We start from the raw sequence: 27,058 nt of genomic DNA on the forward strand, positions 1-27,058 counted from the left end.
TCCACATGGAGAGCATTTCAGTGGGTAGGAGGATGACATACCAACACAGGTAAACTGAGAAAATGTCTTTTTGAGAATTCATCCTGCAAAGATAAGCAGTTTAACATGACTGAGAAGGCTATTTTATAGAGGGAGCTTCGAGAGAGGACGAGAGGCATCCCAGTCTCCTCCTCGTATGGCCTCTTCCAGACCTCTTCCTCCTCCCCTTCTGGGTTGATCTGTTCACATATCAGCTCTGCATCCAAATGACAAGCTGGACCAGGAGAGGGAAGGCATATCCTGAAGTAACATCATGTCTAGGCAGCAAAGCCCTGCAGGCAAGGAGCAAAATATAGAATCTGCATGAATTAATACATTTTAAAGAAGTAGATATTCCTGGTCTGCATTTCAAATAAGGGGCAATCAAACAGTGATGATTCACTTAATATCTCACAAAGGCAGCAGTTGACACAGGTCCTTTTGAATAAGATGTGTTTATATTACACATCAGCTAAATTAATTCAGTTACATTAACAAAGACAAGCATTGTTTGATTTAGAAAGCAATTATTAATGGGGTGAGCATTATTAAAAATTATTATTATTCTCTTGAGTATTGTTATTTAGGGTTGTCAACAACCTGAGGAGTTTTTGTTCTACAGTTGTGCATTGATTGCACATGATTAGGTTTTAAAAACCCATGCTGACATAAGTACATAATAAACATAACAAATGACTAAGAGTGAGTGAGAAATATAGCCTGACTCTGAATCTCAAAAGTTATGCTATAAAAACTGTTTTTCTTTTTCAGAAAATGTTAAGGGGAGACACTGTCATCAATTTATGTAAGTAGTATCAATTTCAAGATGAAGCTCAAACTCATTACAGTTAAATCCCTTACCTGTGTGTGTCTGAGTGATTCATACCAGAAGTTATATGGCATTATTACCGCTCTCTGTAGGGGGGAGAAAAAGGGATAAGGCGAGTCATGATGGAAAGGATAAAATATCATCTTAACCAGAAGATGGCAGTGTTACATAAAAATTTAAACAGGCTACCTGATGACTTTTTTTATTAACTTGGACAGGTGTCAATATTAATTCTTGAGTGACAAGATAAGAAAAACATCTCATTTAAACTTCATCTGCTTGTTTGATGAATCCCCCCATTTAAATTCTTGGGCTCATATTTCACGTGCATCAGCCTCTTTTTCTCTCTTCTCCTGTTCCTCAGCACATTAGTCCTCTGTCTCTCCCTCCCCTTCCCTCTGTCTTGTCCTCTGTCTTCAATCTCTAGGTTGATAATGGCTTCTTCCCCAGGTCACTTTGCATATACGAGCTTAGAGGCGACTGTGTCCTGACTGATAGGGTGGCTGTGATTCATTTAGACAGGGTGGCACTAAGCTGTGTAAACAGCCATTAGTAATTCATGACTCTGTCCAACATCCCCAGGCTTCAATTAACCCTTGCTATTGGTCCATTCTTTCTCTGTCACCCATCCTTCTCTTGCATCTCTCATTGCTTTTTTTGTTGCCATCCTGCTTCATCTGTATTCCCCGTCCTTCCTGCCTCTTCACAGTTTTAATCATTTTCTTTGGGTCCAAGTGCAGTTGTCATGTTGTCCAATCAAAAAAAAAAAAAAAAAAAAAGAGATAAATCTCACTGGTAATAGACACAAGCAAAAGTAGCCAAGCAGGTGGTGTATAACTTCCATCTAATGTATGCAAATTAATAAACTGTGCAAGTGAAATTATGCAAGGAAAAAAGGGGGGGGCGTTTTAATTTCAAGCTGCTTGGTGGGATGTGTGGTTCACCAGCAGGAATCAGATGGTGTCTTTGATGTGTAGTCCCTCATTATTTCATTGCATTGTAATCGAAAACACAAATTAAGAACAAAAATGTACCACAATCAAATAAAATCTTGATAAGACTGGCATCATATTCAAAGACAGGGCAGATTCTCAGGTCTGCGTTCAGATTGATTTCTCAATGCACTTAGTGACACTTGCTTTGTCTTGCTAACCTGTATCTCATATCAGGTGTAAGTGCATTAGATCTTTGTTTTTTCTCAAAACTGTCACTATTAAAGAGCCTCCACAATTGATTATAACATAGTTCAGATTGACTGTGACGCTTTTAGTATTTCTGAATTGAAACAGCAATAAATCATTAGACTGGCTGCCTGTCTTTATTTTTTAAAACACCGAGATTAGGTAGTTAATCATTTCGTCTCCCCAACGTGACCCTCTAAACCATGTATGAATAGGGAGCAGTTTATCCAGAGAGTAATTCTCCTCTCCAGGTATCATTCATTTTTAATTCTTTTATAGATTGCTGACGTTTAGAGGAAAAAAAAAAATCATTTGTGCATGAGGAATAGATTTTACTTTTTGGCCGCATTTCCAATGTTTGATTGTCAATCTAAAGAGTACTAATCCACTCCAATTTTCGTAATTGATTTATTGGGGTGTTTGACTGTTTAATCATCTAAAATAACGAATTTCAGTGATGGCTCTGGGATCTTGCAGTGCAATTTCGATACCAGCTTTCTGACATGATATCTTCTATACAGTTAACAGATTAATCAGACTATGTAATTTCCAGATGGATTATCTACTTCCACGGCTGTTTCACTGCGTAGCATTAAACTATTGTAAATGAATCATCTCATTCCAAAATGTGAAGGAAATGTCTTTTTTGACCTAGCTGCAGGCATTGGTTCCCACTCAGAGCCTGGGAATACCAATTCTAAATGGATTTGGCTTTGTGGTCAGGTTCATTCATTGTCATACTATTGCTTTAATGTTGAAAGCACATCATTATGTAAAATTTTGAATGTTGTAAGACGAAAAGCAGATAAAAGTAAAAGGAAATGTCTTACTGTCTCCCAGCAGCTCCTCAGACATCAGACTATCTTGACGGTTTCCCAGGACGAAGGCCAGGAAGGAGAGAATGAGAGCATCCAAGATGCCCATGATGGCCAGGATGTAGGCCCAACGAACTGAGCAGGCGCCCAGTGTGTACTTGTTTGTCTGCTCACCACACATTCGCTTCACCTCGTCACTGTCCCAGCCATCTGGGTAGATCAGACAACCCAGGATCAGACATGTACCTGGATGGGGAGGAGAGAGATATAGGTACGTTTTTTTTTTTTTTTTAGTGACTTAATGACTGTCAAAGGAAAGGCCTTGTGCAGGATTCAGGACTCTGTGTAAAAGCTTAAAACACACTGATATTTATAAAACATGCATGAGACATTAAGGGTACAGCACAAAGTGTCAAAACATTGTGCTTGGTGTTAAGCTAGAAGCATAATTAAAAATGTACTAAAATATTGTCATATTCTTTCACTGTAAATTGGTACATCAGACAAAGAAAGTGTTAACCACAGCTGTATGAGAGATTAAATATGAATTAGAGCTTTCAGAACAAAAGAGGCAGACAGAAGTTTGAGAGTGGTGGCAGTGCAGAGACAGGACAGAGAGGTGACGAGGAAGGCAGAGAGACAGAATATGTTACCACATGTCACAGCACCATGTGGTGACTCAGGCTGCCTTCATTAGCCGTCTGCTGGATGGCAGACAAAGACAGACTGAGCTGTTAGCGAGCGGAATCATCTAACAACAGTTCTGTTGCCAGTAGGGAACCGTTTTCACTCTCGCCCTCACTCATAGTCATTTGTGGCAATCAAATCATTTATGGGTCTCAGAGGTCTGTATTTATTTGTTGACGACAATGCTCAGTCAGATTGTCAGAGGTGTTGTGAATGAGCTCTATTTTAATTTGTAACCTTATGTGGGCCAATTTCAGTTTTAAATAATGAGAGTGGGAATGTTTTGGCAAAGGGAGGATGCATTGGATGTTTAATAGTGAAGACCTGGTGTGTTAGGGGTGTTTAGGACTTGAGTGGGGTCAGACAAAAGTGGCCAGACTGGTTGGAGCTGACATTAAGGCTGCAGTAACTCAGATAACCACTCTGTACTCCAACTGTAGGGAGGTAAGAAGCCTCTCTGAATTCACATGTCACACCTTGAGGCAGATGGACAACAACAGCAGAAGTCACATCGGGTTCCACTCCTGTCAGCCAAAAACAGAAATCTGAGGCTGTAGTGGGCACACACTCAGGAAAAAAAGGACAAGTGAGGAGTGATCTCCTTTTATCTCTCTTTTATTTGTTCATTTTGCATCTATTTATAATTGTTTTACGTGCCTTTGTTGTTTTGCATCTCATTGTCATTGTTTGTCTTAGTACTCACCTTGCATCATTTTTTATTTGTTTAAACTCATTTTGTGTCTCTTAGGCTGAAGTCTCATAAGACATCTAGTTATAATGTCAGGAGCTAGTGTGTATATTATTCAGAGTCCTCACAAGTACAGAGGCGTGTGTGTGTATTAGGTTAGTATAATAATGTGAGCTGCAAGAGGCTATGCAGATGGATAGTCTTCTGAAATGTCAGTGACTCGTGCCCCTCCTCCTTTGTTCAGTTTGGCATCGTCTCCCTCCTCCTCCCTTTCATTTTCTCTTTGTGGTCACTAAAATAAGACAAATTACAGAGTGTGGTACAACACTGAGGCAGAGACCTTTATGTACAGTCCTTGAATGAGAATGAGGATGAACACAGATACCTGGGGTGTCTGCATGTACATCCCGTCCCTTCTTGTGTCTATTTTTCTCTTATTCACAAGGTAATTCCTTCTCACAAATTGTACCAATAACAGTAGCAACAAGCTACTGTAATAATAACCAGAACTGATGTAAACGCATTCTAATCCATATCGTGCACCTACATTTCCCAGGAGGCAGCAAGTCTATTGACTTTCCCTCGGCCTTCCTGTGTTTGGAGATAATTTTCTCAAGGCAAATGAGAAAAATAAGTTTAGAGCAACGGCTGAAGCAGATTGTAGAGTTATTTATAGAGTTAGAATAGAATAGAGTTATTTATATTATTTTTATTGGACAAACATGCACGCAGTTGGAAATGTATTTTTGACTAACTGCTGCCTTGGATGGAGATAAAGTGCTTATGATGCTTGTAATTTTTATTAGTTAATCCTAACCTACTAACTTACAATGTTTTGATGTCAGAAAAGGAATTCTTGATTTTTTTCTGATCTTAAGGAAATAGTATTTTCTGTGAAATTTCTACCAAATCCTCCAAACAAAATTTCCTCTTGTTCTTATTACAGATTTGGTACGCTGCATACACAGACACACACACATCTCCTGTGTAAACAACCTGCTCCTGCAGGGTTTTCAGTGGTAATAATAATAGAACAAACTGAACTACATATCATCTCAACGGAAATTCTTGAAAATCCCTCAGAGTTTGAGTAGAAGAGGAAAGAGACAAAGAGACTTTAGTTTGTCTGCTGATTCTCATCTGAATTCCCAAAGATGTCCATTGCTGTGCAGAAAGGTTTCAGGCTTCAGCCTCCAGTAGCTGCAGGTTTGATGCTACAAAAGCCAAAAGGAATATGTAACTAAAGGCAAATATACAGCAAACTCTTTTTTTCACTGGCTCTCTTATGACCTGTCCAGCTGCTATCTTCATGACCTTAACAACGACTGCACACTTTTTCCAAAATGTTCCATTGTTCTCTGCATAGAGAAAATATTAAACAAGTCATTTCTATCCTCAAAATTGCCTTTAAACTAGACTGAGGCTGTTCTTTCATTTGCAAAATAGTTTTACTTTTAGGCCTGCACATAAATGTGGCTAAAAACAATCCCACAAATGACACGCAGCTGCAGTATAGGGAAGCAACAACTTTTCATTGCTAAGCCCGTGGGATCAGCTTCTTCATCTCGTGATAAAGAAATTCCCCTAATTTCAACATCAATTCAGCCTGCTCTTTCAGAGCAAAAGCAGCAGCGTGCATACAATCCCCAACATAAATAATAAACGATATTATGAAACCCTCAGACGAGGAATCATGTCAGCTCATTTTCAGTCTTCAAATGAGTGATGTGCTAAAAATGCAAAGCCTCAAAGCTCAGGGACATAATTTAGACTGTGAGAATGATTTTGAAAGAATAAAAAAGCATGTAAAATAATAATGCATCCACAATTTCATTATTATTTTTCTATCCTGAGTTTGGTGCCATTTTACTTCAACTGTCCCTGTTAATGCTGTGTTGAAATATTTTCTAAAATTGGCTCTATGTTGGTAGGAACGTTGTACATTAACACATGCATGAGAATGGGGGCTGCTGCTGTTGCTGCTGCTGGCAGATAGTCTGGGCTTTGGATCTCGTCTCCTTTGGGTGCTAAATCACATCCCCTCCAGGCTCTATATATCCATAGGTGCGCCGAGGGACCTGATTACAGAGATAGGATGGTATATTATGTAGACCAGCTGACTTTATCCTACAGGATGTAGTATATCCTACTACATCCTGTGATTACACACATCTTATTATTTATTGATGCCCAAGGACAAATTATCTCACCACATGGGAGTCAGGACTTGCACAGAATAAATTGAAAAGTTTTTCATCCATCCAACCATCCTGATTTTAAAAGCCCTTGATATCTATATCTCACTATCGTTCTCACTCACTTGCTTTACGAACACTAACACACTCTCTCACATATGTTCAACACAATTTCTCTCTCCTTCAAGGTTTCCTATCTGACAGCTGTTGGCAGCAACCCCAGGGACAAGGTGTCATAATTTAGACCCCTGTGTCTAAGCCCCACGCACACAGCCAGTTATTATCGTGGTACATTTCATAGGCCCAGCTGTGGCTGTTTACTTTGAGAGAGTCATGTTCCTTTAAAAGTCACAGTTACTGAGAGAGTGTGTGTGCTCTGTGAGTGTGGAGGAGAGTGAAGCAGAGTGCTCATACTGTATGCACTGTGCATCAGCATCAAGGTGGACCATGGCAAATTATATTAATGGGAGTTAATTGGGGCAGAAACTGGCGGATGCAAGAAGGTGTGAGGACAAATTCCCTTCTGCTCCACAGACGATGTGAGAGAGAGAGAGAGAGAGAGAGAGAGAGAGAGAGGAGAGAGATAGAGAGAGAGAGAGAGAGAGAGAGAGAGAGAGAGAGAGAGAGAGAGGAGAGAGAGAGAGAGAGAGAGGAGAGAGAGAGAGAGAGAGAGAGAGAGAGAGAGAGAGAGAGAGAGAGAGAGAGAGAGAGAGAGAGAGAGAGAGAGAGAGGAAGCAGAGAGATAAGGCAGAGGGAAGGGAATATTATTTGCAACATGAATCCTGCTGCATGACTTACTACAAGAGGTGGTAATGTCTTCATTACCACCTCTTGTAGTAAGTCCACTGATTCACAGATCCAGTGAATCTTTTTGTCGCTATGTCTCACAGACTTGCATGTTGCATGATGGGAGAAGATTTGAGGAAATTAACTTTTGAATAGCACCTAAAGCTACTGTTGTGTCAGTTTCCCCTCTATGTTGTCTATGAAAACCCCAACACCACTGCCACCACATGGAAGGAGCAGATTTCAATGAGCAGTATAAAAGCAGACAGCAAGATAAATGTAAATGAACATCACAGGTAGAAACTGTATACCCGGCCCATCATAACCTGCTTCAGTCAGCGCTTCATTACAATCATTGAGATAAAAGCACGTCTACTCCAACAATTAAAAGTAATGGTGCTAACGCCATGTATGCAACAGGTTTGACAATACACTGACAATTTAGATTGTCACATATAATTACAGGACTTATGTCACCAATTCATTACTGTCATATATGAGGAACCAAAACCAAAAAGTCCTCCCTGAATCCCTCATGTTCAATTCTTTTTTTACTCTGTAATTTTATGTTAACTACGAGCTATTTTTTTTACAGTCCTCAAAACATATTATCTTTATTAATTGTTTGAATGAATGAAAACCATCATGAGGTATCAGGGGTTCGAACCCAGAACCTGTATGGGACAGTGCTAACCACTGCTCTCCCCTGGGTCGCTCTGGAGAAAACAACAAGAGCTACACTTCATACAGAAGCTGTCCATTCACTATGGTGTTGAAAGTATTTCAACTGTTTTCAGCCTCAATAATTCCCTGTGATGTAAATACTGACTGAGGTCACTGTGGGCTGCCCGGCTGCTCACAAAGAGACCAGCTGCATGCCCTAATTTCGTTCCCGCTTACCCTCCTATAACAAACAATACTATGTTGCTGTTGTGAGTGTGGATTATAAGAAGGGAGCGATGAGGAAGATGAAGCAAAGGAGAAGTGACAATACAAGAGTGAGGGGTGGAAGAAAGAATAAAGATAGGTGATGAAGAACACATAGTAGAAAAGACGTGTTGACATGCTCAAGTTTAAAAAAACATTTGCAGCTGTGTGGTGTTTGTTCTGTAAGGTGTGTAGCACGCGAGAAAAAAATGAGGAATGGTGATTAGATTATACGGATTATTAGATAACGGGAGAAACTGAGAGTCGGATATTATGATGAGAAGATATGCGTGTACTGTATGTTTGCTTCACTCCTCATATATGTTTTAGGTGGGGTTTGAAACGGCAGAGCAGAGCAGAGGGAAAGTGAACACTGGAGGAGTGAGGCAGGAACAAGGGTTACAAGATTTGAATCCCAATGCCGCTCATCTGAGACATGAAGGGAATAAAAGGGCTGCTTAAAAATGCAGCTCCAGACAGATCACGCTCCTCCTTTGGAGAATGGCTCACAGAGAAATCACACTTCAAAGATGTAAAGCTGACTCACTTCAGTTAAGTCAGGGACAAAAACAAACAAAAAACTGGCTAATGGACTTGCAAGGGTGTCTTCAACCACAGCAAACCTTTAAGCACAGAGCAGTTTGGTGATGGTCTCCAGAGAAGGCAGCACAGTAAAATTGATTGAGAATCAAATTTAGAATCTAATAATCTCTGAGCGGAGGGGAGCACAGAATCTCAGGTCTGTCCTGAGAGTCCAAGAGTTATTATATTATTACTACTTTATCATGTATCAAGGAAAAACAGCTGACGCTGGTTCAAGGTCAAATGCACCTTCATTAATATCTAATGTAATAGAAAGTCAGCAGAGGATAATTGACTGCCTGCTACGCCTTAGATACTAACGTTTCAACTGTCGGCCGAACATAATGGTTTAAAGTTACACCAAGGACAGATTTAACAGAAAACGTGTTCATTTCTGAAAGAGTTAGATACAAGATACTAAGATTCAGATCTGTTTTTCAAATGAATTGCTTAAAAAGAGCTTTTAAGATAACGATTCGCAAACAAAACTAACATCACTATAAACTAACCCAACGTTCAGTTCAAGAGAAGCAAACACAAGAAGCTTTGAAGCAGTGGGAAGATGTTAAATGTGCTTTTGTGAGAGCTTATTTTTCATGTAAACTAGTTTCACTGTTTTTTCAGTTTTAAAAGGTTAAAAAAAGACACCATCTTCCTCAAGTAAGAGTAAAAATAAAAAAATTGAGTTTCGTACTACACTCCCACACACACCTCAAAATGTAGCCCAAAGCCCAACAGAGCTAGATTGTCGGGATTATTATGATTAGACAATCGTGATGGATGGGGCGATTCCTTCGACGAAAATGTCCAAGAGTAGTTCATGTAATGACAATGGCTTGAAGCCATACAATGTGTAATGATTTGAGAACAAAGCCTGCACAAATCTGATGCTGACAAATGTGTAAGCAAATGAGGATTATTTTAAGAAACCTCCAGTCACCCATTTCTACAGATAAGCAGCACCACAGAAACGGAGCTTCTCCTCTTTTTGTGGTAATCTGCATAAAAGTTATTATGATAATCCTCCTGGGTGGAGGTATTGTTTTCCTCCTTCTGATGCTTCCTCATGCATGAAGCCCCCCGCTGCCTTCCAATACACAGTAGAGGATTTCAGAAGTTGCATCCAAATGTTGATGCCGCCTCAGATTTTGTTTCCTGTCTTGTTTGAAGTCGGTCCTAGTTGGAACAAGCCTTTTTCTTCTGAGCTCTCAGACAAACTTCAATAAAAAGTTTCCTCTGATTTGTTCGACAGTGAGAGGTCGCTCCTGACGTCGAAGAGCCGATCGCTGCTTGGATGTGAGGGGGGGGGGGGGATGCTCCATTGCCATGGAGACGGGCTGCTGATTGTAGCTGCTCCAGCAGTTGTGTGGATTTGTATGGATGACTACAGGTGTCAGGCCTATACCAACACCTTAGTGCTGTGGTGTGAATGTGACCAAACAAACAAAAAACAAATCAGATTGTTTTCTCCTTCTCCCCCCATCTCTTCCTCCAGAATAAAGCCCCGTCATATGTCTCATCCCTCTGGAGCCGTCTGCACGATGTCTTCATACATGAGTAAAGTCTGAAGCAGATGCAGTTCTCTGGAAGTACAAGAGAGCCCCCCTGTTTTTCCCCCTAAATCTGGTGGGTGGGGAGAGGGAGGGCGATTCAGAACAGGTGTTCCTATTAATTAACAGCTCCCTATGTTCAACCTGAGGAGGAAACCTGCCAAACGGGCTCCACACTGCATCCCAAACAAGAGAAAAGCATGTGCTCCAGTCAAGGAAAATCCCTCTGCAGTGACTGTTTGTGAAGCTCAGTGCTGAGGTGAGAGGTCAGGAACAGAACAACAGGAACACGTTTTGTTTGAGGGTGAGGAAAAGCCCGGATGGGTCAGATTCCATTCACAACATATGACCTAATTAATACTTTACTCCCAGAAATCTCAGGTATGCTAAATGTGTGATCAATTGTTTTCTTCATCTAAGCGCTCTTTCTTGCGTTTGCTTCCTTAGACGTGGTGACAGCATTCTTGAAGTGGTAGACGACTTTGGCAGTTCCTCTGAATCTTTAACGCTTGTCCTTATTTTCTCTCCAAAACCGCCTGCCTTTGAAGTCTGGCCGAGGGGATTGCTCCTCTCCATTTCAGTAACTTCTAATGTGTCTCTGATCTGTGGTGATGGCAGAGTATGTTTTTTTTTTCCTCTTTCTTTCAAGCCTCCCCCTCCTCTTCTCTTACTTGCTCTCTTATTTCTGCAGCACTGAGCACTAATGACTGATGATATGAGGGGAGGGGAAAAAATTCAAAGCACTGTTTCACTGAGGAAAATCCACCTGGCATGAAAAGAGAAATGCTATGAGTAGGAGACAGTAGCTGCTGAACTGTCTCACCCGTGGGTCAGTCGTACTGACTGTGTCGTTGAGTCTCTGTCCTGTTTGACCTCATCTTCCTGGGGAGACGTTTTGTCGGGTAGTTACAATATTTCTGGGACAGCTGTGGTGAAGGAGGCGCAGTGAGTTGCCCACTAATCAGGACATCAATAGTTTGATCTCCTCCCGTCTGCATGACAAACTGTCTGTGGTCGAGATACTGAGCCCAAAGTATCACTGATAGCTCTGCCGTCTATGTGTACATGTGATGTCTGAATGTGTGTGTAAATGGGTTAGTGTGGACTATAGTATAATGCGCTCTGAGTGGCTGATAAGATTAGAAAAGCAATCCAGAGTCTACTTCCGAGATCCTCTGGGAAAATGAAGTGTAGCTCACAATGATTTCCAAAGATGCCAAATCCATCAGGGAAAATTTGTGGAAATGTTCATAAAATTATATGAATAATAATCATTTGATAGACGGGTAGAGCATCACTAGCTTGTCAATTTATTCCAAAATCATTCCCTAATTTTTATACATTGTCTGCAGGGTTGGCTGGCAATTGTGTTCAACATTATGTGTAGTGGCTTTCTCATTGCATGTAGTCATCTGATCCATTCTTAAGAGAAAATGATTGATTCTAGCAGGTTTAAAGTTACATGACGAGACATAACAAGGAGAAAGTGTCGAGCTCCTTGGGATGCTGTCACTGCTGAACCCGAGTGAGAGGTAAAACTTCTCCACTTATCATGCAGCTGTGATGCTTCACAGCTCCAGGGATGCTCTCCTGACTTGCGCCTGTGACCTGAAGAGAGCCGTGAGGGCTTTATGGATCAGCCAAATCAGGAAGGAGGGTTGTGCTTGAATCTATGTACGTTGCCATGGAAACACCTTGAATCAGTTCCCAGAGCACATCCTCTCTGTCCCCGCCTCCTGAGGGACCCCGCTGATCCGAAGCTGCTCATCTCGTCGATCATTTGCAGAGGGCAGTGATAGGACGCTGCCAGCAGCAGCGGCATCAGCAGTGGTCGGAGAGGCGTTTCCATGGAAACCGAAAAGCTTGGTGAGAGGACGAGCACTGATGGGTGGGCTGGGGTGGCTGCAAAACATGGCTGTTAAAAGAAACAAACAAAACAACAACAACAAAACGAATGTCCCCTCTCAAGCTCCACACACACGGCTGCTTTCTGGGATCCGTGACCTTTGGAAAAAATTGATGTCTGTAAACAAACACTGGGGAGTAGGAAGCAACTCTTAACCCACAAACACACACACATAAAAAACAAACTGAAAAAACTCAGCTCAGAGCCAATAAGAGCCTCCTCTGGGTGCAGTGAGGACCATTGTTCCTCTTTTTCCCCGGTGTAATCACAACTGAGTCCACTGGGATAGAAACATTCCCACAGTTTATCAAATAACAACCCTCATCACACTGCTACATAAGCTCCAGAGCCGTTAGATGTCCGTTTCAAGCTCAAAACTCATTTGTATTCTACTTATGCCACCAGTTTTCACTCAGCTTGCTTTGATTCAATCCCCCCACCAACATGATTTCCAGTGTTAACATTTTTAGTCATGTTTTCCACTCAGCATGGCGCGCCTCCTCATTTGCAGCTCAATACCACTGTTATAATTATCAATGGATGATCAGAGTAATTAGGCATTTTCCTGAGAGGGGAACCAGCAGGAGCAGACGTTTTGTGGCTTCGCAGGCTGATTTAAGTGGATTCCGGTTTAGTTGGTCTTTAGTTGGTCATTTGGTCTCTGTACGGTAGAGGTAGTTTCAGCAGGAAAACATCAGGTAGACATCCATGACTCAGTGATGGGTGTCACCTTTTCGATTCACCAAACCCTTTTCAATCTACCACAGAGGCTGCAGAGTTTCGTAGACTGGATTTCGTTACATCTGGATGAATTCTGAAGGCCGCCTTCATTAAACATCAACCTTGTACAAAATGAGGTTATTGATTGATGAAATTAAATGCCCTGCTAAAAAAACTATTTGTGAGGAAGTGGAGTTGAGCTTCGTTTGGCATTTTGATGCAGGAAATGTGGCAGCACTTTAGGACCACACAGACGACCAGAACAAGGCGTTTGTGGGCCATGCATATTAGGAAGATAGAGACTAGTATAGGCCGAGATCGAACACTGAGGTGGGGAAATGTTGCAGAAAGTTATGTCTGTGTAAAGTGCAAAGTTTTATTTGTGAGTTGGTGAGAGTGGCAGACAGTTGTGGTGGAGTCAGACCACTCAGATAGGCGTGACAGAAGGAAAATACCAAATGCAAGTGCTTTTGTGCAGCGATTAGTGCGGATTCACGTGTTAACAGATAATGAATAACAATATTTTTTTATGTAATATTGTAATTGTAATATTAGATTTTATAGGATAAGTTGCTACAAGCCGAGCTTAGATGGGCTAAAATGGGAAAGTCGCTTCTTGCTGCCTTTGTAAAACAGCACTGAACGCAGTTTTTGGGATGGGTGATGCAACCTTCACTCGAGTGTATTTGATATAAATCAAGGAGCATCTGAACATCATTCACCCTCAAACAATGACAGCCATGTGTCATAGCAGGCCTCTCTGAGAGACTGATATACGAGGGAGACCTGAACCTTTGCATCAGTCTGCCAGACACCAGCAGACGCCGACATCACTCATTAACTCAAAGACTCACACATAGAAATGAACATCAGTCAAATGCAAACACACAGGGACATGCAGAGGCTTAGCCAAGGCAGATAGTTTCAAATGGGTCACCATGTCCTTGTCCTGCTGCCTCACTCAGGAGGAGGAGAATAAATCAAACTGCTGTCTTCTCCATCCCGGCCCAGTGATCAAGAAGATAAACCCTCAATGGGAAATCTATAAAGCCCGCCCCTCCTCTGGGCTCATACACATGTGAAAGCTGGTGGCAGAGCAAGAGATGTGTTAACGACAGAGAGGCTTTGGCTGACAGGATGACTGCAACAGTCTAATGGATCAAACAGAGGCTTGATATCGCTGTTGGTCATTCATTTTTTTGTCATGTGTATTTTTATGGTCCCTTATTGTCCTTTCACCAATGTAAGGAAATGTCAGTGTTTCCGCCTTAGAGACTCCTGAGATACTGTCACAGTCATCTCATAGAGTGTCTAGAAAAATGGACGTAGGTGTGCAAAGTGAAGCCAATCTCTGAGGGGCCCGTAAAAGTTCATGGTTTCTGATTCTGGTGCCAAATCTTCTTTAACACAACAAGATCGATCGCCTCCCCTCCCTGAATATGTCACCTGTGTTCAATGACTCTGCCTCACTTTTGTGTTGAAGTTTTGTCTTCCACTTTGTCTTTTCTGTCCCAGTCCAGTCTAGTGTTAATTTTATGGACATTTCGTATTTGCCTTAATTGTGCGCCAGTGTTTCCTCAGATGTGTTCTTTGTTCCTGTCTAACTTTTTCTGGATTGTTCTTTTTTGTAAGTATCTATTTTCAATATTAACAGATATTTCTTTTTAACCAGCCCCTTTTCTTGTCTGCATTTTGGGCCATACTTTCCTACAAACGCGACAGATTTAATATACAGCTGTGTATATATAGTCATATCTATATTTGGTTCTATTATTGAAAGAGTATCAACATTTCTTTTCCCTCGGCTTCTCTGTTTTCAGATGGTGACTGACTAAAAGCTTACATCTTGGAAATACCATGCATGTCGGCTTTCAAATTGAGTTTCACAAACTATTTTTCCTGCCAACAAGGAAAAAACAGCATTGAGCAGCCCACAGACATGCTGGTGAATTCAAATGCAGGCGACAAAAATAAGAATAATTTGAAATGAACATATATTTTCTGGAGTGTGTTTGTGCATAACCGTCTTTTGTTTGATGGGTTAACTGGATTAGCTGCTGATGTCAAAGAGCCACATAGTGATAGCTACAGTCAAATCAACTTTTTTCAGCATCTGGGTGAAAATAAGATTTGATATACTTTTTAAAAACATATATATTTGTGTGTTGACATGTAGAGTGATGAAATACTTTTCTGTCTGTGATTCAGTATAATGTGTATACAATCTGTTTACAGACTTAAAGGTCCTTTAAGACAGAAGGTTTAGGGCTCGGTCTGTTGAGACATGAATGAAAAATACTAAAGTAAGAATCTGATTAATAGTAATTCTATCCACAACCAATGAGTATAGCAGATCTGCTCAAATGAATATTTGACCTGTACATCTTGTAAATAGTGTTTCATCAGACCTGAACATGTACATCACGCATGGTACTGGAGGAAAGGCAGCAAAATGTTAAAAGTTCTGTCAATTGAAATATTCCTTATCATTTCAAGCCCCCAAACAAAATCATAGCAATTTAATTATTTTTTATGGTGGGGAGGGGGATGTTTTTACAGCCACACTGAGAAATAGACAGCAAAGTGTGGGAGAGAAAACTGGGGGGGGATAACATGCTGCAAAGTACCACTGTGATTAGGACCAAGACTTAGAGGCCTTAAAATGTGAGCTACTGAATTATACCATGTTATTCAATAGAACTAGACTCCAGTTTTTTAAAGAAATGTAACGGGCATCATCCTCACTCTTTATTTACTGTACAGTCATCTGCAGTCTGAGGACAGAGACGGCCAGACTTCACCTTCAGCTCAAACTGATGAGATGCTCCAATTCGAAGAGTAATTAACCTTCAAAGAAATGTTCGTCATACAGAATGACAAGGAGTGTTGGGATGGGCGCTGGCTTCAGTGGGAAGCTCTCATAGTGAAATTATCTGAAGTGGTCTCTGTGTTGTCTTTTCCCCCAAAATAGCAAACATGTTCGTGTAAAAGATTATGTCATGTTGTAAGCACACCATATGATATTTATTTATTTATTTATTTATTTATTTTTTTGATAAAACACTGTACACTCTCATCACCCTCAGGGCTGAAATTAATTATATGAAATATTTCTTTCTCGTTTTCTTTGCCCTCAGGTCCTAATTAAGTGAAATTCAACTTTCTTCATCTTGTAATTATGAAGCTGGAAAGAGGGGAGCCCATTCTGGACTGAGTGTATACAAAGAGATTGAGGATGACGCGATGGGCAGGACCTCAAGATGCTAGTTTGGTGTTTCTGTTGCAGGTTTGTGTTCACTATGTGGTTGTATGTGATTTGAAAAAGCTCCTCAAGTCACAGAGAAGCAGTGGTTACTGGTGTGTATCTGCAGATGAAATGAGGGCATTTCATCTTTAAGACTGATTGGAGAGACCTGATAGAGATTCATTCATGTCTTAGTGTAAAGAATCATTCACCAACAGGTGGTTATGTCGGCAGTTGTAATTTATTTAGAAAAGATGTGGCCTCTGCAGGGACAATAACAGCAGTAGCAGCAGCTTTTAATCTGCAAGGTTGTTTGTACTGGCTGCAATGTCCAGATTGAAAGGCCTGAAGGACCAAAGGAACAAAGTCATTCGACAGTCAATTTGGAAAAGTGTTGGTTTCAGGGTCTTGTTCCTGATGTTCAGCTTGTCACATCCCATCACAGCGAGGCGAACCTCAAAGCTCAGGCTTGTTTGCAGCTCTGAAAGGAAAGTTTTGCAGAAGTTTGCAGTTGTCTGAGGTAACCGGGAGTTGCTAATGTGTGCCGGTCAATGGTGGAAAGGTGGTGACCAGCTCAGGATTAAGTTGGCGTCAGTGGTAAGTAGGTGTCTAAGCTCACAGAGATGAGCAGCAGAGGCTGGGGTAGGGGGGCAGGCCTGAATCAGACTTCCAACATCCTGGGTAAACTAATTACATTACTCCTGAGGAGACGGGATAATCGACGAGGCGCACAGGACGTCAGTGCTGAGCTCGGCACCACTGCCGTCACCAAACAGGGTGCTGAACTTTTGTCAATTCCCAGACATCTTTGGAGGATTAAGGCAGCAGCATTTGAAACCCATCAGAATCATTTCTATATGATGTAACACAGAGCCAGAGAATCAATGCACCACTTCTCCAGTGCAATGTGAGATTTTGGCAGCCCTAATAGGACCCTGAAGGTGGAGCAATTCCCGCTCAACCTAGTCTGACTGGAAGGACTTCAGCATTTACTTAATGAGGGGAATCAATAAAGAAACAAGCTCAGCTGTGATTGACTGTCTGGATGGATGGATTCGATAGAAAAATTTGACCCAATTTGAATTTAGCTGCTTAATTAAAATGGCATTTTATAATGTCCTCACAAAGCGTATTTGATTTTATTATTTTTTTATAGTTACTGTATAAATCAGTAAAGGGTGATTTGAGTTTTCTGTAATAAAGTAAATGAGATTCCAAACAATTTTCATCGACTGAGACACTAAAGTCCACCATCCTGATACACTTTGTTCTGGAGACCCGACTGATATCCACAAATCTGAAGAATACGTTTCTTAGTGTTAATCTGGATCTTCCCGCAAGATTTAACAGGCAGCAGGAAAAAAAGGGAGGCAGAGTATTTTATTCTCCTCTGGGACAAGCTTATGCTCCTCCATATTATCACTTTCTCCCACTGGGGGATTCGTCACTGATCCCCTGTGCTGTAGGGAGCAGGCAAGATTTTTAGTGACACTCCCTAAAGGAAACACAATATCGTAGGATAATATAACAACAGATTGGGAACGTTTTCTTTTGCAGAGAAGAAAATAACACCACGTTGACGGCTCAGTGATACTCCCACTTAACCACTTGCGATCACACGCACCCTCTTTTCTTTCATTGAGAGCGACACTGTTGCTCCACATTGCTCAACAGCACACCGGGGAAAACAAAATCTGAGCTGTCAGTCACTCCTTTTGCTCTCCTTGTGGCGTTCAGGGCTCTCAGTTTTTTTCAAAATCCCCTGCTGTTTGGTCTCCTGCTGTATGGTCCCCTGCTGCTTAATAAGTGGCACCTGATTAGGAGTCTTATTCAGCCCTAGAACTTCTGCACGTCCGCAACCTGCAGAGACTCGTGGACGACCTTGTTATCGCCCCATCAGCTCCTGCTCTCTGGCAACTGGACACTATCCCATCATCACCCTACCAATTTAAAGGCCAACACAGCTCTGGAAAATGCCAGCCTCCAAAAGCTGCCCCGCTTTCCTGTCCTGGCCTGAGCAATACAAAAGAGAATCTGGCAGATCTCATGAAACATGGATGAATCTTCCTGGTAATCACAGCAAGAATCAAGGCAAAAGGCTCCTCTCAAAGAGAGACCCACCACTCTTTAGGGATTGTCTCCCTTCATGCAAGCAAATGTAGTCCAAGTTTGGACAGTTTCTAATAATGGTAAAGCTGAAGAATCGCACGGCAATCCCCTAACAGCATGAATCATAAACTCCCTTCCTTAAAGTTGGTTTTAATGACGAGGTAATGGAGCCTGTATGGCCTCTGAAGCTTTTCCCCATAAAGCAACTGCGTAGAACTGAGCAATAAAATGTAGATTTAGTGTTCGGGACTCAAAATACCTAGAAACCAATCAGAGAACACATAACCTCCCAAATTCCACATGAGCATCTGGCACCAGGACAGGCGGTCACGCTTATTCAGATAATGGCAATCATTTTTGGGGTGTAATTAAAGGCTGTCTGCGAATAGCCTTCTACCGCTTATCCCAGCCAATCCCAGCTCACATTGGGCGACACCCTGGACGGGTTGACAGTCCATCGCAGGGCCAACACACAGAACCAGACAGAGAAGAACAACCTCTCACACTGGCACTCACACCTACGGACAAATGGACCGTAGACTTTAAGAGAAAAACTTCTTGGTTCTAAGCACTTGAGTTCATGAAGCTAAATATTTTTTTCCACCGTATGTCTGAGTATTAACTGCACTGTGGAGAGTCTGACAAATGCACACTTAACGTAATTATTATTGTATTTCTGCTTTTATTTTGATAAAGATGTACAATAAAGGGCCCAGATCGGTCCAGTCATGACGCAGCCTTCAAAGCAGTGATGCTGCACCAGGTGAGCTCTCTGTTTATTTCATTTTTATCACATACTCACAGACTGGGCAATTTCGAGATCAATTAGCACAATGTACTTTTCTTTTCGATATTTCATCGATTAAAATTTCTCTCTCTGAACACTTGTCCATGTGGGCTTAAAAATTGAAAATGAAAGTTTATTCTTGACATTTCCTTCCATTTCATTTTGAGCCTGCCTGGATGAGATGTTTTTAAAGTGCCCGGAAACTACAACTTAACAAAAACTTCTATTAGAGATTTTGTCAAAAAAAAAAAAAAAAAAATCTCCAGAATATTAACTAAATGGAGATTACAGGGACACTGTTTTGTCTGTATGTTGAAACAGTAACTGTGGACTGTATTTCTGGAAATGAAATGTCGAATTGTTTTTGACGTTAGAGTGATCTACTCAGGAGTTCGACAGCAGACACATCACGTTTCCCTTTCAAAGCCTAAACAACTGATTCTTCAGACAACAAAAAACACAATGGTTATGTGATTGCTGTTAAATGATGTGTTCTGTGCTCAGTCTGTCAGACATGTCATATTGTTGCCACATGGACACCGAGGCTGCGAAAATGATCCTGTTAGAACAAACAAACAGACTTTCAGATATCTGTTACTGTCCCTTTTAAAATCCTCATCAGCGAAAGGAAGTGATCCACTTTCTTAATCCTCTGAAACAGATCCACTCTGCGGTTTAGATCTCTTTCTCTCTCTCTGATTTCCTGCTGAATTAGCTGATTCACACGATGTTGCTGCTGTTGTTTGCTTTGTTTTTGTCTTCTTGTTAAAACATAACACATACCCAACACATTCTAACATCCAGATTAAAAAGGACATGTTTCTATATTTCTAATTCCATGTATTTTATAGGACAGACAGCCAGAGGGAGACCGGCAGAGCACTTTACTAAATGAACAGAGGAAAGACAGCAGAGCAGAGGGCTCATCTAAACACCTTTAGGTGAAGTCATTACTCACTGAGTTTGTTCTTCTCTGTGTGTATGTGTGTGTTCATGCCTTAGTCTCATGTGCGGTCATGTTACATCACTGTAAAGCCTCTTCCGGTTTTTCATTATATCTGTGAGAGGATAAGGACCCAGCTGATGTCATTAGCTCATGGCTTTAAATCCAGACCATCTTGATTCGTGTTACTGTACAACTGCTCTCACGTCGGCACTGCTTTTTAAAATTAGAGATGCTTTGATTAAACACCAGTTAATGGCAGCAGCTTGTTTCCTTTTCTTTTTCTTTTTATTCATTTATTTATTTATTATCTATTTTTATAAAAGACAAGTACACAGCATGGACCACTGCCACATAACACAACATTTACACCATTTGTGTACCGTATTTATATTTAGGAGCAAGATCAGTGATTTCAGAGAATGTTTTTAGTCTGCAACTCAAATGTGGCTCTACTTAAAACCTATACCAAATTTATGTTTTTTAAATTTTTTTATTTTTTATGGTAGGACAATTCCACGGCCTTTGAATCAGATCTGAAATTTTGACCTTGGAAATAGCAGTTCAAGCATAAGATCTCTTATTGAGTCTGTGAACTTTTGATCACCTGACATCGCGGTTATCAGCAGATGACGTTCCCGAAGCTGTTGTGGAATTGTAGATTTTCGAAATTATTATTATTATTAACATGAGCAGTATTTCAAGTTCAGATTTCAAAGATTCTCTGGAATGGTTCTCATGATCTGGACCTCTCCTCATCCTCCTCTCCAGACACAGCGTGATAGTATCATTTCCATGACACATTGTGATGGTTAAGCATAAGCATCACGTCTCACTTTCACTTCACATTTGTCTTAAGAGTCGGGTACTTTATCAAACTGTGTTATCATACATCTAATATGAGACATTCAGCTTTTGTGTTGTCAGTCTGTCACTGTGACAGCTAACAATGATACATCACTGACTAACAGTCCATGCAGTCAAAAAAGGCCACAAAATGGCAGCTGTCCCCTGTTAGAGCACTGCGTCCTGTTATTTTGGAGAGCAACATTTGGATCAATAAACCCCAAGCTACCAAATGGACCTTTTATTGTTGGCTCCGAATGCCAGCTCTCCACTCTGGAGGACCACTTAGTATAGGCAGAGAGCGCCATGAGGAAAGCCACTTACTGCACATGGAGCTGCTGGTCAGACAACCAGGAAATGGACTGTGAGCTGGAAATGCTTCTACAGCACTTTCAGTAACCCACCTTTGATTTCTATGGATTTACAGGGCCACCAAATGAGCGGCTGCTCATATGCGTATGTTTTTGCGTTTGTGAGATGTGCAGCCTCACGTCAGAGCAGTCTGAGCAGGCAACCCTCATCCGGTTTCCATTATCGCAGGCACTTTCATACAGGCACTCTTTAAAAATGATTATTAATGGAAGATAAATCACTTATGACTTTTTTATTTCTAAATAATAAGTCACTGATAACCTTCTAAGTTATTAGGTTGTGAAAAATCCATTTGCTTGTTGTTTATCGTCCTTCAAGCTGCTTTCTCATTTACAAGCGCTATAATTCATCAGAAAAATCAACGAAATTATAAAGTGGGGAGCCACAAGCGTGACAAATTAAAGATGAAAAACAGAAGAAGAACAACAACAGATAGTCTCTCAGAAAAGTGTTGGGTGAACATAACCATCCAGAACATTTTGGAAAAGATTCGCCGAGCCCCTGGAGGGAGGAAGCATGACGATTTCTCTGCACTTCACACTCCCTGGGTGTATTATTGTGCATATCTGCAGCACTATGTCATCTGCATTTGCGTCTGGACAGATGTGGAACTGTAGCTCAACAGGCCCAGCCTGTCTAAGGGATACTTTTATTTGAATAAGATTCAGCAAAACTCAAAATTTATGCACTTTTAAAATATTTTTGTTTGCTTTTTATCTTTTGTGATTTACCTTTATCTCCGCAGCTTTCAAAAATTATTCAGCTCGCATACTGGTAGGCAACCAAGTGACGAAGGGCTGTTTTGTCTTTCTCATCAAAGATTCAAGGCGTCTCATGATTGGAGCCGAGCGTGAGTTATATGTGCTGCCTTTGATAGCGCATCACACAAGCCCCATACCACCTACAATCTCACTGGGAGTCCATACCACTAACACAGAGAAAGTGCCTTGATATTGGCTATTTAACTTAATGAAGTCTTTAATTTTTGCAGCGGTTTGTCAGTAAATTAGACAAAGGCGATATGAGCTTGCAAGGGAGAGGCTGTTTCATTGTCTTGTTTGAGTAAAAGACTTCAAATCTCAGCAGCACAAGCAGAGTGGGTTGCTGATTGCAATATAATGTGATTTTAAATGTCAACTTCAGCTTTTGCACAATTTAAAATTTTCTGACATTCAACAAACCAAACAATAAATTGGTAATTTTAAGATTAATCGAAGGGAATAGTTTGATTGATTGTTGTTATAGTTGTAATAGTTGTAATATCTGAAACTGTTAGAAAATGTTAGAAAATAGTGCAATGTGGTGAAATCGAAGCATAAAGTAGAAGCCACCAGGGATGACAGCTTTTGAAAATGTGATGTTTTTTTTTTGTGTGTATGTCTGTGTGAGTGTGTGTTTTGCTTCTTCTTCTTTCTTTTTTTTTTGCACCTGATCGTGTTGTATACTCACAGCTGCTCCCTCAACATGGTGGGAAAACTTGGGAAACTCGGCGTGTGACTCAGAGGAATAAGAAGCAGCTTTGATCTGTGACAAAAAAAAAAAAGCGCCGCTCTGTGCTGCTGCTCATTAGAGCTGGCCCGCTGATGGAGCTTTCTCTCCAATCCACCTCACAGCTGCTAGGGCTCAAGACTTGGAATGCTTTAATGACAGCACATTTTTCTTTTTGCAGTGAAATGGGAACACAGTGTCTTGATCTGGCCAAACAGCTGGTCAATAACTCTGCTAACCTTCATCTAATCAATGGTTTGTGCAGTATGTGAGCGGACGGCCGCTGTTTGTCGTCTTAAGTGGTAGTCAGCAGACCTTTGGGACACAGGACACATATTTTGCCTCTATGTCTCAGCACGCAGATGTGCTCTCTGTTGATGGTATTTTTACTGGTTTTGATATTTAATTCCTATATGAGAACAGCACTGTTTTGCAGCTGGCATCGTGGAGATGCACAGTACAATGCTGCCGACAGATTATTAATACACGCAAATTAGATTTTTATAAGGGCCAGAAATTGTCCTCTAAATATTTTTTTTTCTTTATCAGCCATTGTGTGACTTATATCTCTCAGCTGGGGTGTTAATTGGTGTGATGTCACCCGTGTCCTCTCAGATATGAAATGAGATGCCATGGTTTGGTCTGAAATTACAGCTGCTGCATTCAAATACCTGCTCACTTGACTCTCACCAGCAACTGTTGGGTCGAGGTCATGTGAACGACACAAGGGCCGATAGCATCTATTTTCTGGTCTGTTTGGAGCCATTCACCTAATTATTTTCTATTTTTTTGTATACATTGTAGTTGACACAACAGCCAAAGCAATAGCAGACTCACCAATTCTGGCACATGATCATTAAAATACTGTAAAGACTCGTTCACTTTTTCTCTTGAGTCTCTAAATTGCATGGTGGGCAACGTAGGCAGCAGGTTTAGTTCCATTGCATTGATTTTAACACTTTTCGTTTAACCTGCATTAGTGGGTTGTTTTGTTACATCTAAAATGTGAACGATGGCAAAACAATGACAATATGTACATGAAGTGTGCAAATGTTGAAACATAAAAGGTCACAGAGCTCAAACTAGTGGGAATAAGGCTGCAAATGAATCCAACAAGCTCATATCACTGACTTTCAAAAGAAAAAAAAAAGTGTTGAAAGTGGCAGAAATGCTTTACAAGCTCCCTATTTAAAAGCTTGTGTAATTTATAGTCATGGCAGTTGCTGCTGTGCAGTGTGGGGCAATGTGAATAGATGAGGTGTGAAAACAGTGACGGAGATGTGAATGTGTGATGTGATGTGAAAACATTCAGTTATTTGAGAAAATTTCCAAAGCTGATATGTTTTATTAGTGCAATAAAAACATATAGTTCATATAAGAAATGAGGATTAAAAGGAAAAAGGTTCCCAGGTTTAATTCAGACTACATTATTGTATTGGAGACTCTTTATGAAGTTGTGATTATCCTTTGGGTTATGTGCAATAGTAGGCAATGAATTTGTGCCTGTATTAAATCTGCATGTACCATGTCTGCTGGTGAATGAGTGTGTCTGTGTGTGAAGAAAAAGATGATTAAAAATTGATTAGTGTTTATTTATTTTTTTAATTCTGGTTACTCATCAGAATTTACTGATTAATACTGAAGAGGTGTTGGTGTTGGGGGCTTTGTGATGGCGGCAGCATGTGACCTTCGGGGGTTTCTCGGTTCCTAGATACGGCCTTGTTTATGAGAGCCAGTCCACCAGAAATAAGAAGACAGACAATAACATGCTCATGCTCACATGTACGCCAATATTTTCTCCAGAAAATAGTTGGTTCAGATGCACAGCATTACACGATGGAAAATTATTTGTCGTCTTCATTTTGGAAATTTGACAAAAAACTGCAAAAGGCAGAAAGAAACAGTTCAGTAAATTCCCCACATGCCTCTGTTGCTTCGATTTCGCTCCTTAATGTTCTTTACACCAGTTCCTCTGTTTGTTTAAATGCCAGCTCCAAGATGTGAGAGAGATCCTTTTTATTCAAACATCGAGTTTTTCTCTCATGAAAAACATGTGCCCCACGTAGAAGTGAAGACTTACCTGTTTCTGTGGTTTTATGGAGAATTTATCAACTGTTCATGCCAACAGAACAGTTTACCTTGTAGATTATTTTCTTTTTCGACTGAAATGTGACAAAATCTGCGTTCTACTTTGGGCATCTTTGCAAATGTTACAGATGTTTTTGTGCACACTGATTAACAGAGATAATCAACCCCACCTTCACTGTCTGGTTCTGAGGATTTAAGTGCATGGTTAACACCTCAAACTCCAGTCTAGACCTCACATGAGTGAAACAACCCCAACTTAAAGTGGACTTCTAAAAATACTTCTAATTTGTCATTATTTACCTCTCAAGGCATCAGCACCCAGTTTTGTTTTGTTTTACTATTTCAGTTTAAGGTCTCACTTTCCCCAAGGCTGTTGTTACTCCACCGACACTACAGACGGTTACATAATGACTTACAAAGGCTTCACTAGGCAGGGAAATACTCTGAAGTGTAGTTTCAGAAGACAAATGTTGTAAAAGGCTCTGGCCAATATCCTGCAACCCTTGACCCAGAAGAGCTGCATCTGGGGAGTACGAACCTGTGATTTTGGACAAATGAATGAACTGTGTCTCTAATTCCCCCCCTGCAGATCTGCAGACCACTCTGACAAGAACTTGTGGACCTCCCCGCCTGTATTCAGGGTCTCCTACCTGCAGCCAGCTGCATCCAGCCGCAGATCTTGTACACGGTGCCGGTGCCGCAGAAGAAGAAGAGGGCGAAGCAGCCGATGCAGGTGAGGACCAGCACCATGGACATGCCGATGAAGAAGGAGGCGGCCTTGAACGCACCGGAGGGGATGGTGCTGAACTCGGTGAAGCTGCCCTTACAGGTCAGGTCCCGGGACAGCCCGTTCCCGATGCAGTAGTGGAACAGACCGAAGTAGCCCGCCTGCGGGGTGTCCACGCCGTCTCCGATCCAGTAGGGCTGGATGAAGCACACCACGTTGACGATGGCGAAGAGGATGGTGAAGATGGCCCACAGGACGCCGATAGCGCGGGAGTTGCGCACGTAGTTGGTCTGGTAGATCTTGGCAGCCTCGGATGCTGGCAGCATGGTGGTGGTCGTACTGGGGGCCCCGGGGACCATCCTCCGGTCTGTGTCCTCGGAGTCTCTCACTCGGGAAACATCTGCCGCATCTGCCCCCTAAAAAGCACAGTCACAGTCTCCGGTGTGCAGAACTTCTCAGTATTTCTGCCTTTATTCGCTCACAGTTGTAGCATCACTGCCCTCTCTCATCCATGGCAAGCTCGGGTTTTGTTTCCGTTTTGTGTTTTCCTCCAATTTTCATTCATCACTCTGCAAGAAAGAAAGAAAGAAAAAATCCGGAAAGACAAGCTTTAGGCATCGTCCACTCAGCAGCCGGTGAATTTATCCTGCATTTGTCCTCATGTTTATTCAGAAATGTCTGTACGTGCATCGAGCCAAACCCGGAGGCTGTTGTTCCCACACACCGGCTCGGCTGTGCGGATGTGTGAGATCTGGCTCAGATGGTCCGGGCTCTGAGCTCGACGGCGACGGACCAGCTGAGCTCCTCTTGAAGTGGAGTTGGAGGAAAGACTCGGATATTACAGGGACAGCCCACCTCCCTTAATCCCGGCCTGACGTGTTATCACGCTGACGCGCCGATTTATTTGATTTCATTTTTATTTATTTATTTATTTATTTTTTGAAGGAAACATAGCTGAGCTCAAATCTCAGAATGTCATTGTCATTTTCTTTCTTGTTGTCACACCAACAACCTTTACACTATGAACTGATTCACACAAATGCACCTGCGACAGTAATATTAGTAATAAATTTAACAATTCAATCAGATCCCGTTCACTTCCTTTCTATACATATATATGTATAGATGAATGAAGAAAGATATATTTATTTTATTATATTTTTATATTTTCGATTGAGCATGTCTAATACTAACATGGATTTTCTACTACGGTAATATAAAAGCAATTGATTATAAAAGTATGAATAAAAATGTTGATAATACTAAGTTAATGATGTTATATTGGCCACATTGATTGATTATATTGGTAAAATATGACCATAAGGCTCATTTATATATCTTTTAGGAGCTTTTGGTCGTTTTATCCTTCGCATTTTTCCCAATGTCGTGAAACTACAAGTTAACCTACTTGTCCTAATATTCAAAGAAACTGGGGGGAAAAGTTGAGCTGTTACATTTTATGTTTTGTAATCATAATTTCCTTTTATCCCGCACAAACTACATTACCCACAATGCTGTGGTGCGTTATGATTGGCTGCTAATCGAACGTCGTCATTTGACGTAATCTGAA

At 41.2% G+C, this 27,058-nt stretch overlaps 1 protein-coding gene across 1 annotated transcript; it reads right to left on the bottom strand.

The window, feature by feature from the left end:
* lhfpl3 (LHFPL tetraspan subfamily member 3) lies at positions 1 to 26,204 on the bottom strand. The gene is made up of 4 exons (XM_029495488.1): positions 25,412 to 26,204; positions 2,859 to 3,089; positions 880 to 933; positions 1 to 311 (listed from the first exon to the last, which is right to left on the bottom strand). The coding sequence occupies exons 1-3, from the start codon at positions 25,845 to 25,847 to the stop codon at positions 911 to 913; spliced, it is 690 nt and encodes a 229-aa protein (XP_029351348.1). The 5' UTR covers positions 25,848 to 26,204; the 3' UTR covers positions 1 to 311; positions 880 to 910.
* Positions 26,205 to 27,058: the final 854 nt, after the last annotated feature.

The sequence above is a fragment of the Echeneis naucrates genome, chromosome 23 (genome assembly GCF_900963305.1).
Source record: "Echeneis naucrates chromosome 23, fEcheNa1.1, whole genome shotgun sequence".
Taxonomy (NCBI): domain Eukaryota; kingdom Metazoa; phylum Chordata; class Actinopteri; order Carangiformes; family Echeneidae; genus Echeneis; species Echeneis naucrates.